At 43.6% G+C, this 14,583-nt stretch overlaps 1 protein-coding gene across 2 annotated transcripts in view; it reads right to left on the bottom strand.

Annotated features, from left to right (window-relative positions):
* Positions 1 to 14,583, bottom strand: part of Exosc7 (exosome component 7) — a 39,536-nt gene that overhangs the window by 22,604 nt on the left and 2,349 nt on the right. For both annotated transcript variants that reach the window (XM_036191995.1, XM_036191994.1), the window contains exons 2-3: positions 9,253 to 9,354; positions 8,896 to 8,990 (exon numbers count right to left, since the gene is read on the bottom strand). In XM_036191995.1, the coding sequence (XP_036047888.1) occupies positions 8,896 to 8,990; positions 9,253 to 9,354 (197 nt within the window). The remainder of the gene's footprint in view (positions 1 to 8,895; positions 8,991 to 9,252; positions 9,355 to 14,583) is intronic.

Here is a 14,583-nt window from a genome sequence, read left to right as displayed (position 1 = left end):
AGCTGGAAGGTATCATATCAGTGCATGCCAGCACGGGAAGCTGGAGACTGGGAAAGTTGGATGGGGGTGGTGGTGGGAATATATGTGGATATACTTCTCTTACTCCTGAAGGGTCAAGAAGCTGCAGACCCCAGGAAAGTAGCTATCAAAATAGCAAGAGGAGAGAGGGGCTCTGAGAAAGCCAGCATGGTTGCCCACAGCTGGGCTCACGTATCTATTTAATGGTGAAAGGAATCTTATTTAGTGATATAGTCTAAGAATGCATCACAGGACAGCATTTATTGTATAACTCTGATTCTCTAATTACCTGCTCTTCCCTTATACTATCAACAAGCAGAACCCAAATTTAAAAATATGAAGAAGTTTCACTGCTGCCACAGCAATATGGTGATTTCCAAAACTCCTTGCCAGCCTCAGCTACAGCAGTAAAAAGCAGCTCTGTTCAGGAGAAACAGCCAAGACCAACTATCAAACCTTTACACAGCATGCAACATATAGCCTGTTTCTAACTCAACACCAAGCAGCCAATATTAAGTCCTATGTGGGAAGCCCCCCAGGACACATCACACAGGTCTCTATAAGCACAATCAGAGATGCTTGTCCTCGGCTCTTATGTTCACTGAATGCAGAAGTCACATCTTCAACTTCCCAGTCCCAGGGTAAAGCATTAATCGTCCACAGCCCTGAAGCCCGAGGAGCTGTTCACAGCTTCCCCAGTTCAACTGTCCACACTCATCTACCCCATTGTTTCTTTGGGACTAAGGTAATTTAAGGTAAATTTTACCCATTTAAAACACCCTTTTATTTTTAAACACATCATTCTTTTAGCACAACTCATAATCAGGCATAGAGGAAGATTAGAGGCTTCTGTAACCATGGCCCAGTACTATCTGCTGTATCCAGATATCTGGCCCAGTACTATGGCCTACTTGTAGGGTTATACAGTAGAGGCCAGAGAGAGAGGAGCTAACTGTTCAGTGTGGGAAACAGAGCACATGCTTTAGGCAGCATATAAAAGCCAGAGAGGGGCTGGAGAGATGACTCAATGGTTAAGAGCACTGGCTGCTCTTCCAAACCAGGTTTAGCTGGGCACTGTGGCACATGCTTTTAATCTTAGCACTTGGGAGGCAGAGGCAGAGGCAGAGAAATCTCTGAGTTCAAGGCTGGCCTGGTCTACAAAGTATAGCCAAGACTATACAGAGAAACCCAACAACAACAAACCAACAGAAGGTTCTCTTCCTGGCACACACATGGCTGCTTACAATCATTTGTAACTCCAGTGTCAGGGGATCTGACAACCTCTTCTGGCCTCCATGGAACATCCATACACATAAAATAAAAGAAAGGGATGGAAGGAGCCAGAATACCTATATTCCAGTAAAGAAGAACAGGCAGAGCAGAGAGATGAAGATTCTGTCCATCACTGGGGCTCCCAACACAGGAGGGGGACCCTTTGCAACAGCTGGGCAGAGAGGAAAGGGCCACAGACCATCTCCAGGAAATAAAAACCAAATTCCTCAAAGATACTAGCCAGGTAATGGCATGCAGCCAAACAAATGGCCCACACAATAGCACACATTCAACAAGAGAGACACTGGCCATTTCCCAGGTCTGACTAAAGACGTTTTAATTCTTTTGGTAGTACACACTTTTAATACCGGCACTCAAGAAGGCATAGGCAGGTGAATCTCCGAGAATTTACAGTCAGCCTCATCGACATAGTGAGTTTCAGACCAATCAGGACTACATAGTAAGACCTTGTCTTTTCTTTTTCTTTTATTCTGGTTTTTCGAGACAGGGTTTCTCTGTGTAGCCCTGCTGTCCTGGAACTCACTCTATAGAGCAGGCTGGCCTTGAACTCAGAGATCTGCCTGCCTCTGACTCCCAAATGTGAGATCAAAGACGTGCACCACCACTGCCTGGAAGACTTTGTCTTTAGAAAAAAAAAAAAAAAAACAAACAAACAAACAAAAACCTCTGGAAAAATAAAGCACACACCACATAAAAGAAACTAAAACAAGTGACCTACAGGATGAAGCAATTCTCATTTTACAGGGTAGCAAACACAACTTTACAAATGCTTGCTATGTACCACTCTTAGCACTTCAGATGTACCAGGCCTTTTTATTCTCATGACAATTCTAGGCAGTACTAACTATCTTTTTATTTTATTGTGGTACTGGGAAACAAAACTGGGGCTTCACAAATGCCAGGAAAGCTCTTTTTTTTTTTTTTTTTTTGGTTTTTCGAGATAGGCTTTCTCTGTGTAGCTTTGCGCCTTTCCTGGATCTTGCTCTGTAGACCAGGCTGGCCTCGAACTCACAGAGATCCGCCTGCCTCTGCCTCCCAGGTGCTGGGATTATAGGCGTGCGCCACCACCACCTTTTTTTTTTTTTTTTTAAAGATTTTTATTATTTATTTATGTATATGAGTGCTTTATCTGCATGTACAACTTTATGCCAGAAGAGGGCATCAGATCCCACTAGAGATAGTTGTGAGCCACCATGTGGAATTGAACTCAGGCAGGACCTCTGGAAGAACAGGCAGTGCTCTTAACCACTGAGCCATCTCTCCTGCCCCGACAGGGAAGCTCTTTACCACTGAGCTACACCCTTAACCTCTGACACAATTTAGATAATGATAGGAGTCAGGTAGGTTGTATAACTTGCTGGAGGTCAAGTGAACTGTGCCTAAAGAGCTAAGGGTCTAACTCAGGCTGGCACTTTAGGCCTTACCAGCAGCTTCCCTGATGTGTCAGTGAAGCTCAGTTTGCAGTATGATCTCAGATTAGCTTTCCCTTGGACTTCTATTTTGCCTCTGATAACGAATGAGTGTTCTAGTCATGGAACCTATTATTAGACCATAGATATGGTCAAAGAAAGCAGATCTAATGAAACCTCTATTAAATTGAGAGAGAAAGAGAGAGAGAGAAACACACATACAAAGGCTGGTAATTCCAGGCCTCTGCTTACATGTATCATCAAAGTAGATCATAAAACCAAATGTTATTAGTTACCAAACCAATTCAGATCCTCCATGAAGCATGTTCCAGTTCTTCTCCCAGAGCAAGCTCACCACCTGGAAGAACATGGGTCCTCCTAGCTCTTCACCCTCCTGATTCATCCCCTCCACTTTGCTCCTGCTGCCTGGCATAGCTATTGCTTACCTGAAGTAGGGTGAGATCAAAGCTATGTCTACCTATAGTGGGACTCCAGACTCTGAGCCCACTGTTGCTCGCCTTGTAACTAATATAGCCTGAAAATCTATGCAGCCTGGGGATAGGATAAGCTACTGGAGAGAATGGCTGACCTTGGCGGACTCCTGTGTGCGCGTGCACTCATTTCTGCGACTGCAGAACCTTCTGTACATACGGGGTGGCAAGGACAGCAGCGTTCTCAACCTTGCTTTGTAATCGCTAATGTTTCTGCCAATTATGCCATCAGCCCCAGAGACTAAGTGCAACCAACCTCAAATGGCATTCTAAGCCACCTCTCTGCTATTCCCCATCCCCAGCCCTTCAGCCAAGAATGGTGCTCTCCTGATAGGCAAAGAACAGATACACATTTTTACCCACCAGGTTTCAAACACTAGTTCTGTGCTAGGGAAAAATATACCCAGTTAAGTTTATTTTTATTTGAAAATAAAACTCAGGGAACTAACAGATACTTGGCATATTGAAACTCAGACATGACATTCTCCTGTAAAAGCTCTGATAAAAGTCAGAAGCTGAACATGACTCGATGAGCTGCCACCTAATGGCAGCTCAGAGTAACTTGCAGCCTACTGAATTCTTTGGTCCTGGCTTTGGATGGAAACCAACTTTTCTTAAAGTTTAAATAGTCTTTTAAAATGGACTTTCCTCAGTTACTACAAACAAGGCAAAGACCCATGAGAAGGTTTGAGGTCCATTTTGCTTGCAGATTAGTCTAAGTGCAGCCTGGCATTGCTGGAGTCGGGCTGGGTCAGGGTAGCTGGTTCATTTCCAATGGGCTGAGACACATCAAGGTGTCAAGGTGTTTTACCTTCCCCAAGCAGGGCAAACTGAGTCAGTGAGGAGCGTTATCTATAATTCTAAGACAAACCTGAAGAGAATGAGTTAGCAGAAAAGCAATTAGCTTTGAGAGACCATTTCAACTGGGAACTAAAATAATAAAACCTCCAAGTTGCTGATAAGGAATTAAATCAAGCTGGGCTCAGAGGGGCAGGAGGGACTCCATGCCAACACCAATTATAATTCTTTCCTCCTACTGGGGAGCACCTGGTATAGCCTGCAGATCTCCAGGGGAGCTCTGCAGGGTTCGGTATACATACTGCTGGGCTCGTCCAGAGGCACCCAAGAGCCGTTTCAGTTTTCAGGCAGCAAGAAAGGGATTGGCCTCCTGGAAGTCTCGCATGAGGTTCTAGAACAGATGGCAGCCAACAGGGACTGGCGTTTTGTGACTCTTACGGAGACCCTGAAGCACTGATAAAGGAGGTACAAGGGACAAATTTACTTGTGTTATGGACCCTTCTCTACTTTTGTCTCCTCTGAGGATTTTTTTTTTTTGAGAGACTAGGGAAAAAACCTAGTATCTCCCATATAACTAGGCAAGAGTTCTACTGCTTATGACCCACATACCTAGGCTCCTCACTGTGGATTCTAGGCAAGCACTGTATCACTGAGCTACATCCCCAGCTCTCTTTTTATTTTACTTTTATTTATAGTAAAGCAGAGCTGGAAGTTTTATTAAAGATATTTCAATATAGGCGTAATCACAGGATTTAGGAGAAAAAGATTAATGAAGAAGGAAATATGGCACAATCAAGAGTACGGGTGTGACTCTGCCTCCAGGGCCAACCACACTAGCTAAGCTGTAAAGAAGCTAGGATTCAGAACCCCTTGGAAACCGGAGCTCCTAGTGAGGTCCTCTGAGACTGAAAAAGGGGGAAAACAGACCAGTGGGCAACCATTCTCAGCCAGAGCACTGAGGCCGCTTCATGTACTAAATCTTGAAAGGGAGTAGCTCAAAAAATCTTCTCACATGGGAGTCCTCCTGCCGTAGTACCTAGGATAAAGAAGGGGCAAGTACAGCAGGCTAACCGGAGTCCCATCCTCACAACCAGACACACAGCTCACAGTGAGACTAGTTCTCTGAATTCTGGCCAGAGGAACTTCACTTTGCAGCAAGCCATGGTATTTTTGCATGTCATACTTTGGGGATAACATTGCACTTTCTGTGCTAGACAGCGTTTCCTGAAACCAGCAGAAACTCTGATAAGGGCAAGGATGGTGCACACAAAAAAACTGTGCCAGGATTGGGTTTCATTCTGTATCTAGGCTGTGCAAACCCTTGGTCACCTCTACATTAAGCATCTCTCTGGACCCAAGCTTGTATCAGTTTTGCCAAAGACTTAGATAACGATAAAAAAGAACCCTGGCAAGGACGGGTTAGTTACTTGGGGAAAATGCAGCCTTCCATAGCCATCTTCCACCCTAGGCAAGCCCCATTTAAATCCATGGCACTCACTAGGATGGACATTAACAAACCATTCTCTGGGCTGCTGCTGTGAATCTCAGCAGGTGAGGGGGAACAGACAATTTTATATCTCCTGGAAAAAGTCACAAGGCAGAGTGCAGAAACCCTTCCTTCCCTGCACCCCAGCATCTGAGTATAGCACCTCTTACAATGGGTCCGCCCAGGATGAGTGAGGCAGAAAACACAAGGGAAAGGAAAAAGAGAGCAATTGCGAACAAGGCCAGGAGATATTCTGCTTGCTTCACAGCGAAGGGAGAGGCAGCACTGCTCACAACTAACCTGCAGGATGAGTCAAGACAACCAGTGGGAGGAAGAACGGGAAAGAAAACTGACCAGAAGGAGGAATGAACATTATTCCTAGCAAGCTCAACATCCTTCTCTTTAAAATTTATTTATTAAATTCATTCATTCATTCATTCATTCCTGACCAGAAGGAGGAACGAACATTATTCCTAGCAAGCATGAGATCCCACTAGAGATGGTTGTGAGCCACCATGTGGTTGCTGGGAACTGAACTCAGGACCTCTGGAAGAGCAAGTCAGTGCTCTTAACCCCTGAGCCATCTCTCCAGCCCTCTCAACATGCTTCTTAAACTGCCCTCTGCTGTAGGAGCAAAAAAGTCACACAGACCTGAGCTGCATTTCTGGCCACTTGACGCTGGGCAGGTGCCTCCTCTCTATACACTTCATTTGTCTTTTTCTAACGGGTCCAGTGAAGACCAACTTTTGGGTTTGGAAATGAAGACAGGAAAATTAACTACCATACAAACATGGGCCCACCTGTATGGAAAGGGCTGACACAGTGACCACTGTGCCTAGACTTCAGCAGAAGGTGCCCAGGTGACCACACCTACTAAAAATCCTGAATGAAGATCCTCTGAGTGGGAGAAATGTCCTCAGTAAGCTGCTGTACCTACAAAGCTATGACAAATTTCAGCCATGCATACTATATGCTAAGTGCTATGGTCCCTCTAACAAGCCTCCAAATGTGGAGGAGGTCTCAGGGCTACAGGATACACACACACCTAAACCTAGCAGAAGCCAGAAGGGGATCTTGATAATGTGTACTGCTCTAGAGGTGGTAGAAACTGGGAGAATGGAACCTACAGATGAAGTGGACTAAAGTTTCATGCAACAAATTTTATTCATAGCATAAGAAAATTTATATCCTAGGGTTAGGAATGGTCACCTGAATAAAATTTTCATGGACTGAAGCTGTATGTAATCACAAGGACAAGCTGCATGTGGCAAAAACATGTTTTTCCACAGAGTCATTTAAACAAACAACAGCCAGTTGTAATGAGTAATGTGAAATAAATTCACTTGAGGTGATACTTTATTTGTGTTGAAATGTGGTGATGTTTTATTTGTGCTTTAATAAATAAAGCTTGCCTGGAGATCAGAGTAAAAAGCCTGCCACATCACAGAAGTCATGCAATGTTAGCACAGGCCTTTAATCCTATCACTCGACAGGCAGGAGGATCTCTGTGTGTTCAAGGCCACACTGGAAACAGAGCCAGGTATGGTGGCACATGCCTTAAATTCCAACACTAGTTAACCAAGGAGGTCTGGGAGGTCTGTACAGATAGTCAGAAAGACAGAGCTGGGCAGGAAGAGGAAATGATGTAACTGGACAGAGAGCAAATCAGATGGCAGAACAGCAAGGCATATAGGTGTGGGTAGACAGGAAGTGACTCGCATTTGGAAGCTGCAGGGTTAGTGAGGTAATGACAGCTGCAGCTTTCCCTATTTCCCTGATCTCTCCCAGGCTTCCACCCATATATCTGGCTCCACGTTTTTTGTTTATAAGACCATTTAGAAATTCATCTGAGCCGGGCGGTGGTGGCGCACGCCTTAATCCCAGCACTCAGGAGGCAGAGCCAGGCGGATCTCAGTGAGTTCAAGACCAGCCTGGACTACCAAGTGAGTTCCAGGAAAAGGCACAAAGCTACACAGAGAAATCCTGTCTCAAAAAACCAAATATATATATATATATATATATATATATGGCTGGAGAGATGTCTCAGAGGTTAATAGCACCAACTGCTCTTCCAGAGGTCCTGAGTTCAATTCCCAGCACCCACATGGTAGCTCACAACCATCTGTAATGAGATCTGGCACCCTCTTCTGTATACATAATAAATAAATAAACCTTTAAAAAAAAAAAAAAAAAAAAAAAAAAAGAAATTCGTTTACACTCACTTTTATCGGCTACACCTGGGAGGCATGAAAGCATATTCCAAAAAAATTCTGTGTTTTTGGAGAAACTGAGCTCTCAAGACTCTTGTCTTGTTTTCTTGGAGTTTTCTCACAAGCACTAAGAATTCTCACAGGACTCCATGCTTGGACTGTGTTCCGACAAAGAAGGCCTGCTGTTGTCAACACTAGCTTCTAGAAGCAAGGCAGGGACAGAGGTTGAGATGAGGCCATACAAGAAAAAGTCTCAATCCTAGGGGCTAGAGATTTGGCTCGGTGGTTAAGAGCACTTGCTGCTATTGCAGAGGACCCAAGTTCAATTCCCAGCACCTACAACTGTTTGTAACCAGTTCCAGGGGATCTAATGCTCTCTTCTGTTCTCTAAAGACACCAGGCATGCATCTGGTGCTCAGATATACACATGTAGGCAAAACACCCATACACACAAAATAAAATAAAAAGTCCCAATTCTAGAAGGGCAAAAGAAAGTTTCTGAGTCTCTTGAGAGTCAGTCGCTGTCTAGGAGCTACTCTGTTTTAACTATTCCTCACTATCACGTTAGCCCCCATCCTTTCAGATGAAGAGATTCAGGTATACACTGAGATCACACAATCTCGCTTAGGGCTGGACACATATAACACAGAGCCCTGGTTCTTCCCAGCATGCTTGCTGTTTGCATTATGGCTATTTTTGAGCTATTTTGCCACATTGTTTGGCTGATTCTAGACCCACTTGCCAATCAAAACATGTCTATAGAACAAGAGCAGGAAGAGAAATAGGGTATTATGGAACAAATGATCCACATTACCCTTGCTCGGTATTTTTTAAAGTACCTTACCATCTACAATTTCACTTAACCCTCACAAAGACCATACGCTGGGCTTCTAAGCTGATGGCCTTTTTCATAGAGAAAGAAAAGCTTAGCAAGAGCCAGGTGATTAAAACAAGGTCAAGTACTCCTACTGTCTGACACTTTACAAGTGAGTAAATACCTCCTAGATAAATGAATGGCTAAACAAACATGACATGGTTCATGTTCTGAATTTTCATCTTTCAATCCTTTTTTTTTTTCAGTGGGAGACAGAGATTGAACCCAGTGTCTCCCACATGCTATGCAAGTGCTCTACCACTGAGTGACATCCCCAGGACTCCCTTTTCTTTAAAACCACCTGCACAGTACTGACCAATCAACAAAGAACTCCAGGTAGCCTTCATTTGGTTTCTCCAGCTTCGGTGTCCCCATTTCTGCTTTCACTCCCACCAAGATGTCTGTATGACCCTGTAAACACACACAAGAGTCCTTGCTCAGGAATGACCACACTCCTCTTCCAGACAGGTATGGCACTGTAGCTTAGATACGGTATTCTAAGATGATGGATGGGTACTTTGGATCTGGAGAGATGTATTCTCCCAGTATAGCTTAGGGACTGGAGTCTCACCAGGACCAATGTGTACCCTCCCAAAGCCAGCAGAGCCTATAACCAACCCTTACAGCTTACCCACCTCTCTACCTGGGTAAGAACTGTGACCATAGAGCTTACCAGCTTGACTCTGGCAGACCCACTGGTGTTAGACACTACATCAGTTTCTACTTCAACACATCGGTAGTCCTCACAGCCACGGCCATCTACTCGAAGATCTTCCTAAGGGAACAACAGGTTTCAGGTTGTGATCCCAAACTCATAGACTCCCTTCCTCCCCTAGAGAAATACAGTTGATCTCCATTTTTCTCAGAGGGTCACCCCAAATTTTGCCCTCACTACTACTAACAATACTACCAGATTAATATATGAGATTCCAGTGACTTATCCTACTGTTAATGTTGACAAAGCTATGGTTTCACGTCAGATGTGTCTGACTACAAAGGCCTGCCATATCTGGATTACAGAATACATGCACAAAAAAACAACTCATCTCCAAATCTGCAAGGCTATGCTCTGCTAAAGCTACAGTTACAATTGTGTAGCGGTGTTTGCTCCACCCCTGACCTTGGACTATAGGGCCCAAAGGAGGTGGTGTTTCCTACTGTTGTACATGCCCTCTTTAAAGGGAAGGAAGAGGGTCACACGGTCCCTTCTATCTTTTTTATCTGGGCATGATGGACTCTGGACAATCTGGGAATTGAACCTGGTTCCTCTGGAACATTAGTCAGTGTTCTTATCTGCTGAACTATGTAGTGGATAGGCATCCCAGCATTGGCCTGGAAGTTCCAACCCCCACTGAGGCTTCGGTAATGGTCACACCCACAAGGCGGGGCAGAGGAGGAAGCAGAAGACGAAGGATCGGGAAGAACTCGCTCTCTTGGTTCCGGGACGCCGGACGCGAGAGGTGGACCGAGCAGAGTTCTCCAGAGAACGCCGCCACCGGACTACCCTCTACCTTGCCAGACTCTACGACCTACCCCTCCATTTGTAAGTTACCCCACAAAATAAACTTCCCTTTTAACTACGTGGAGTGGCCTTAATAATTCCACCAATATCTGGCGCCCAACGTGGGGCAAATTCCAAAGGCCCAGGCGGCTCGCTACCTCAGCCTCCTCCTGGCTGGCGGCTGGCGGCTGGCGGGCACCTAAAAACGCCTGCAAAGTTCCATTTAACCAGGGGACGCCTACACGGTCCCATTCCCGAAAAAGGGAACAGCAAGTCGGGTGTCAGTTTCCTGGCTTAGCCCCCAGACCAGCGAAAACCGCTGTGAGTGAGGCATTCCCACTCCTCCCTGAGTGCCGGCTCCCTGCCACCTTGGCTCGGGTGGCTCCTGCCTTCAGCTGCCGCCAGCCAAGGTCACTAGCAGGCCTTGCTTTGGAGCTATACCAACGCCTCCTGCTGGCTGAAAAGTGCTACTGCACCCCCCAAAACCACGGAAAGGTAAGCTTCTTTCAAGTAAAAGTACTTGATAATTTTACACCTTAAAACTGACTAACAAATCTTGAATAATTCTTGTAATATGGCTGACAACATTACCTCACAAGAATTTAAAAACCTTTTTGCCTGTATGATGAATGACATTTTCCTGGAAATATACGACCTCCCTAAGACATATCTGGCCTGTACCATTTTGACATTCATTGTAATAATTCACACAGTGTTCAAACACTGGTTTAATAGTAAGAACAAAGATGAGTCATTCTTGGGACTGATACAGGCTTTAAAAATTAGCAATAAAGACTTACAAAAAAAGATTCTCTTTCTGGAATCTGCTAACCAGGAATTACAGGTTTTAAAAGATAGCAATGAGGACTTACATAAAAAGATTCTCTCTCTGGAATCTGCTAACCAGAATTTACAAAACAAGCTTGTACCCAAAATTGCTTTTATTGATAATAAATATGAGTATTTAATGGATAGAACACTAACTCTCCAGAGTGAAGTTGTAGCTACTCAGACACTATATAAGGAAAAAAAATTATCATTACTTGATAAGATAAGGTCCATGGAATCATATGTTTCAGAAGAACATAAAAACTTCCATGATTCCATGAAAAATCTGGAATCCCTTACAAGAGAGGAGGTTTACTCCCTGGAACAGACCCTAGGAGCTCGTTTACAAGCCCTGGAGGAAACTCTCAATAAACATGACAAGGGACCTAATAAGCAGAAGGGCAAGACCATACAGGTTGTAACATCTCCAAATGGCTCTCATACAATGGCTTATCCTGTTATCATCCATGAGAACCTCTCTCAACTGGAACCCTGTTAACCCCAAATTCAGTTTACAAGACCTGTTCTGCACAACCTGAATACTCAATCTTCTAAAGTAGGGTCAATAAATTAATGCATGTGAGTTTGTTTCTGTGATTAGGTCACAACACAGTCACGCTCATTCCCTTAGGCACTCTGAATACTTTTCCAATATTAGCCAAGAGGAAACCTACAAACTCGTACCTGGTCCCTTATAGCAGCAGTTCATTAATTAATCCCTGCTGCATAAGATGGCTTCCAGAGTGGCTATATGCTGCCTGTCCCTTCTGCCCATCTATTTGTGTTTCCTGTTGTTTACTTACAACCGCACAACTCATAGATACCTATTTTATATTGGACGCTAATGTAATCTAATCTAATCTATGGAAGGATTGAAGAGCATAGCACTCTGTGCTCTTTCAACCCTTCCATATTTCTGACAATACAAAATGTTTTGGCCATAGGTTAGTTTTCCCTGCCCTTTCCCCAAGGAGCCCTGGTTCCTCTTACTGGCATACAGTACTCAAAAACCAGGATCTGGGTGCTAAGTTCACTGTTTCTAAACCTTCAAAGCAAATAGAACTGGAGGAAATTTTTACACACACACACACACACACACACACACACACACACACACACACACACACACACACGTTAACACATCTTCATTAATTCCCTTCCCACCTATCAAGAAGCCAGAAGTTCAAATCAATAGCTCACTTCCTATCTAATGTCCACAGTTCATTCCAGACTCCCTCCCTTCCTTCCTTCCTTTTTTTTTTAAAATGTGCATTGGTGTTTTGTCTGTGTGAGGGTGTCAGATCTTGAGTTACAGACAGTTGTGAGCTGTCATGTGGGTGCTGGAAAATGAAACTGGGTCCTCTGGAAGAGCAGTCAGTGCTGTTAACCAATGAGCCGTATCTCCAGCCCCAGACTTTATTTTTCTTATTTGTAACTTTTTTCTGAGTCCCATTACTAAATGTCTAGAGGTGGAGGTAGGGAGAAACCTGGCTGTCATTATCTGCTTCCCCCACCCTCATTTTCATGTAGTCTCTCTCAGTATATACATTGTTTCAGAGCTACTATCCACTTTCCTGATAGAAATAAACTTTCCAGTAGAGTACAGTTAGATACAATGTTCTCAGTTTTCTTCTTGCCCTTCCCTCCCTGTGGTCAGTTTTCATTTGTAACTCAAACTCATCTGCAACTGTTTATATTTCAGTTTGAGTTCACTGAATTCTGGTTACTCTTAATTACTTACTTACTTTTCCATGTGTATGGAATGTCACCAAGATTCTACCAGTCAAGTAAGCTCTGAGTAACATCTTCTTCCCTTTAGGCATGTTTTTCCATGCCCCTCTTCTCCTCTCTTTCCCATCCACCCTTGGCCAATGATAGGTCTCTTACTGAGATCTGGTTTATCTTGTATTTCATCTGTTCAAATGAGCAGATAAAAATCTTAACCCTTTCCTTTAAAATTGAGCATTATTACAAAAAGCACACTTGTGTAATTCTGGAATTTGGACCCCTCTATTGAAACAACTTGGCTTTCTTGTAATAATGATCTACTTTTGAATAATAACTTCCTTTTCATACATGAAGGGTGGCATCATTTTACATGTTATTTTTTAAAAAGATTTATTTTACTTTATGTGTATGAGTGTTTTGCCTGCTTGTGTGCCATATGCAAGCCTAGTGCCCATGATGTCAGAAGGCAGCACTGGATCCCTTGGAGTGGCATTACATATGGTTGTAAGCAGATGTGTGAGTGCTAGGGCCTTAACCTGAGTTCTCTAGCAAGTGCTTTATATATTCATTTTACACTTCTTTCTTGATGCACACAATAAATCTTCCTCATTTTTCATAAATACCGTTGGAAGCATTTTTAATCTGTATTTTTTAAAACTAGATTCATTCATTTTATTTTATGTGTGAGTCTTTTGCCTGTCTGTCTGTCTGTGCACCAGGTATGTGCTTGGTGCTAGAGGAGATCAGAAGAGGGCAACAGATCTCCTGGAATTGGAGTACTGGATGGTTGTGAACTACCATGTGGGTAGTTCTCTATGTGTATGGAATGTCATGTGGGTGCTGGGGATAGAACTCTGCAAGAGAAACTGGTGATCTTAATCACTGAGACATCTCTATAGCCCACTTTTTTTTTTTTAATAAAAATAGTAACAAGGGGCTGGAGAGATGGCCCAGTGATTAAGAGCACATACTGCTTTTCTAGACTTGAGTAGGGTTCCCAGTACCTATGTCAGGTGGCTCACAACCACCTCTAACTCCAGCTCCAAGGGATCCAACACTTCTGGCTTCTGCTGGCACCTGCACTCATTTGTGTATATAACCACACATATAATTAAAATAATGAACTTCATCAGGTTCTCAAAGGGGTTGATGTTCTCCAAAGGAGATGGGGGAAAAACAAAGAGAGACTACTGCTCTTAAATGTGTAAGCTTATCTTCAAACTGTCAGGATGTCTATGTATCTGACTTTATTTTGAGAAGTTAAACAGAAAAACCAAAACATTGCTGCTTGCTCCCACTTCGATACTATCACTGACCACCTGTCATATGTGCTTCAGAGCATTAACTCTCTTAGCAACTTCTGAGAGGGATTAAGCACCTAAATCATGTGGAAGTCCACGTGCAGCCACCTACACCCAACTCAGTCTTTCACTGGAAGAAATCCTCTTGCATCAGGAGACATGTATTTAGAAGACAGCAGAATTTAATGTCTAGGAAAATGAGCCCTTGGGAGATAACTCAATAAGCTACTCTTTACTTCACATCTCCTAACTTAGCATCTTAAATTCTCCCAGTCAGTAAGCAGCATTTGAACTCAAAGCCAGAGCTCTTACTCACTAGTCTACAGTCACTAGTTGCTACTCACTAGACACTACTTCAAAAGGGTCTTTTTACATTGCGGTCATTACAGACAACTTCCAAAGATGTCCAGTACCTCAGCATTTCTTAAAGGAGAACTGAGACTTAAGTGTCTTCTTCCTAGAAAATAGCCTCATCTGGCCCAGCTTTGCAGGACCAGGCCCAAGAAATGGCAAGTAAAACTAGAGAGTAATTGTTATTTCACTTTCCAGTCCTCCTGAGCAGCTTTGCATCCCTTTGAAAAGACATAGCTCAATGAGGTCACAGACAGGGGCACAGGCTTTCTGTGCATTGGGTTTGTAAATGGAA

Source organism: Onychomys torridus, chromosome 7, assembly GCF_903995425.1.
Source record: "Onychomys torridus chromosome 7, mOncTor1.1, whole genome shotgun sequence".
In the NCBI taxonomy this organism is placed as follows: Eukaryota; Metazoa; Chordata; class Mammalia; order Rodentia; family Cricetidae; genus Onychomys; species Onychomys torridus.
The sequence above is the reverse complement of the archived record's forward strand: the minus strand, read 5'-3'. Positions and strand labels throughout refer to the sequence as shown.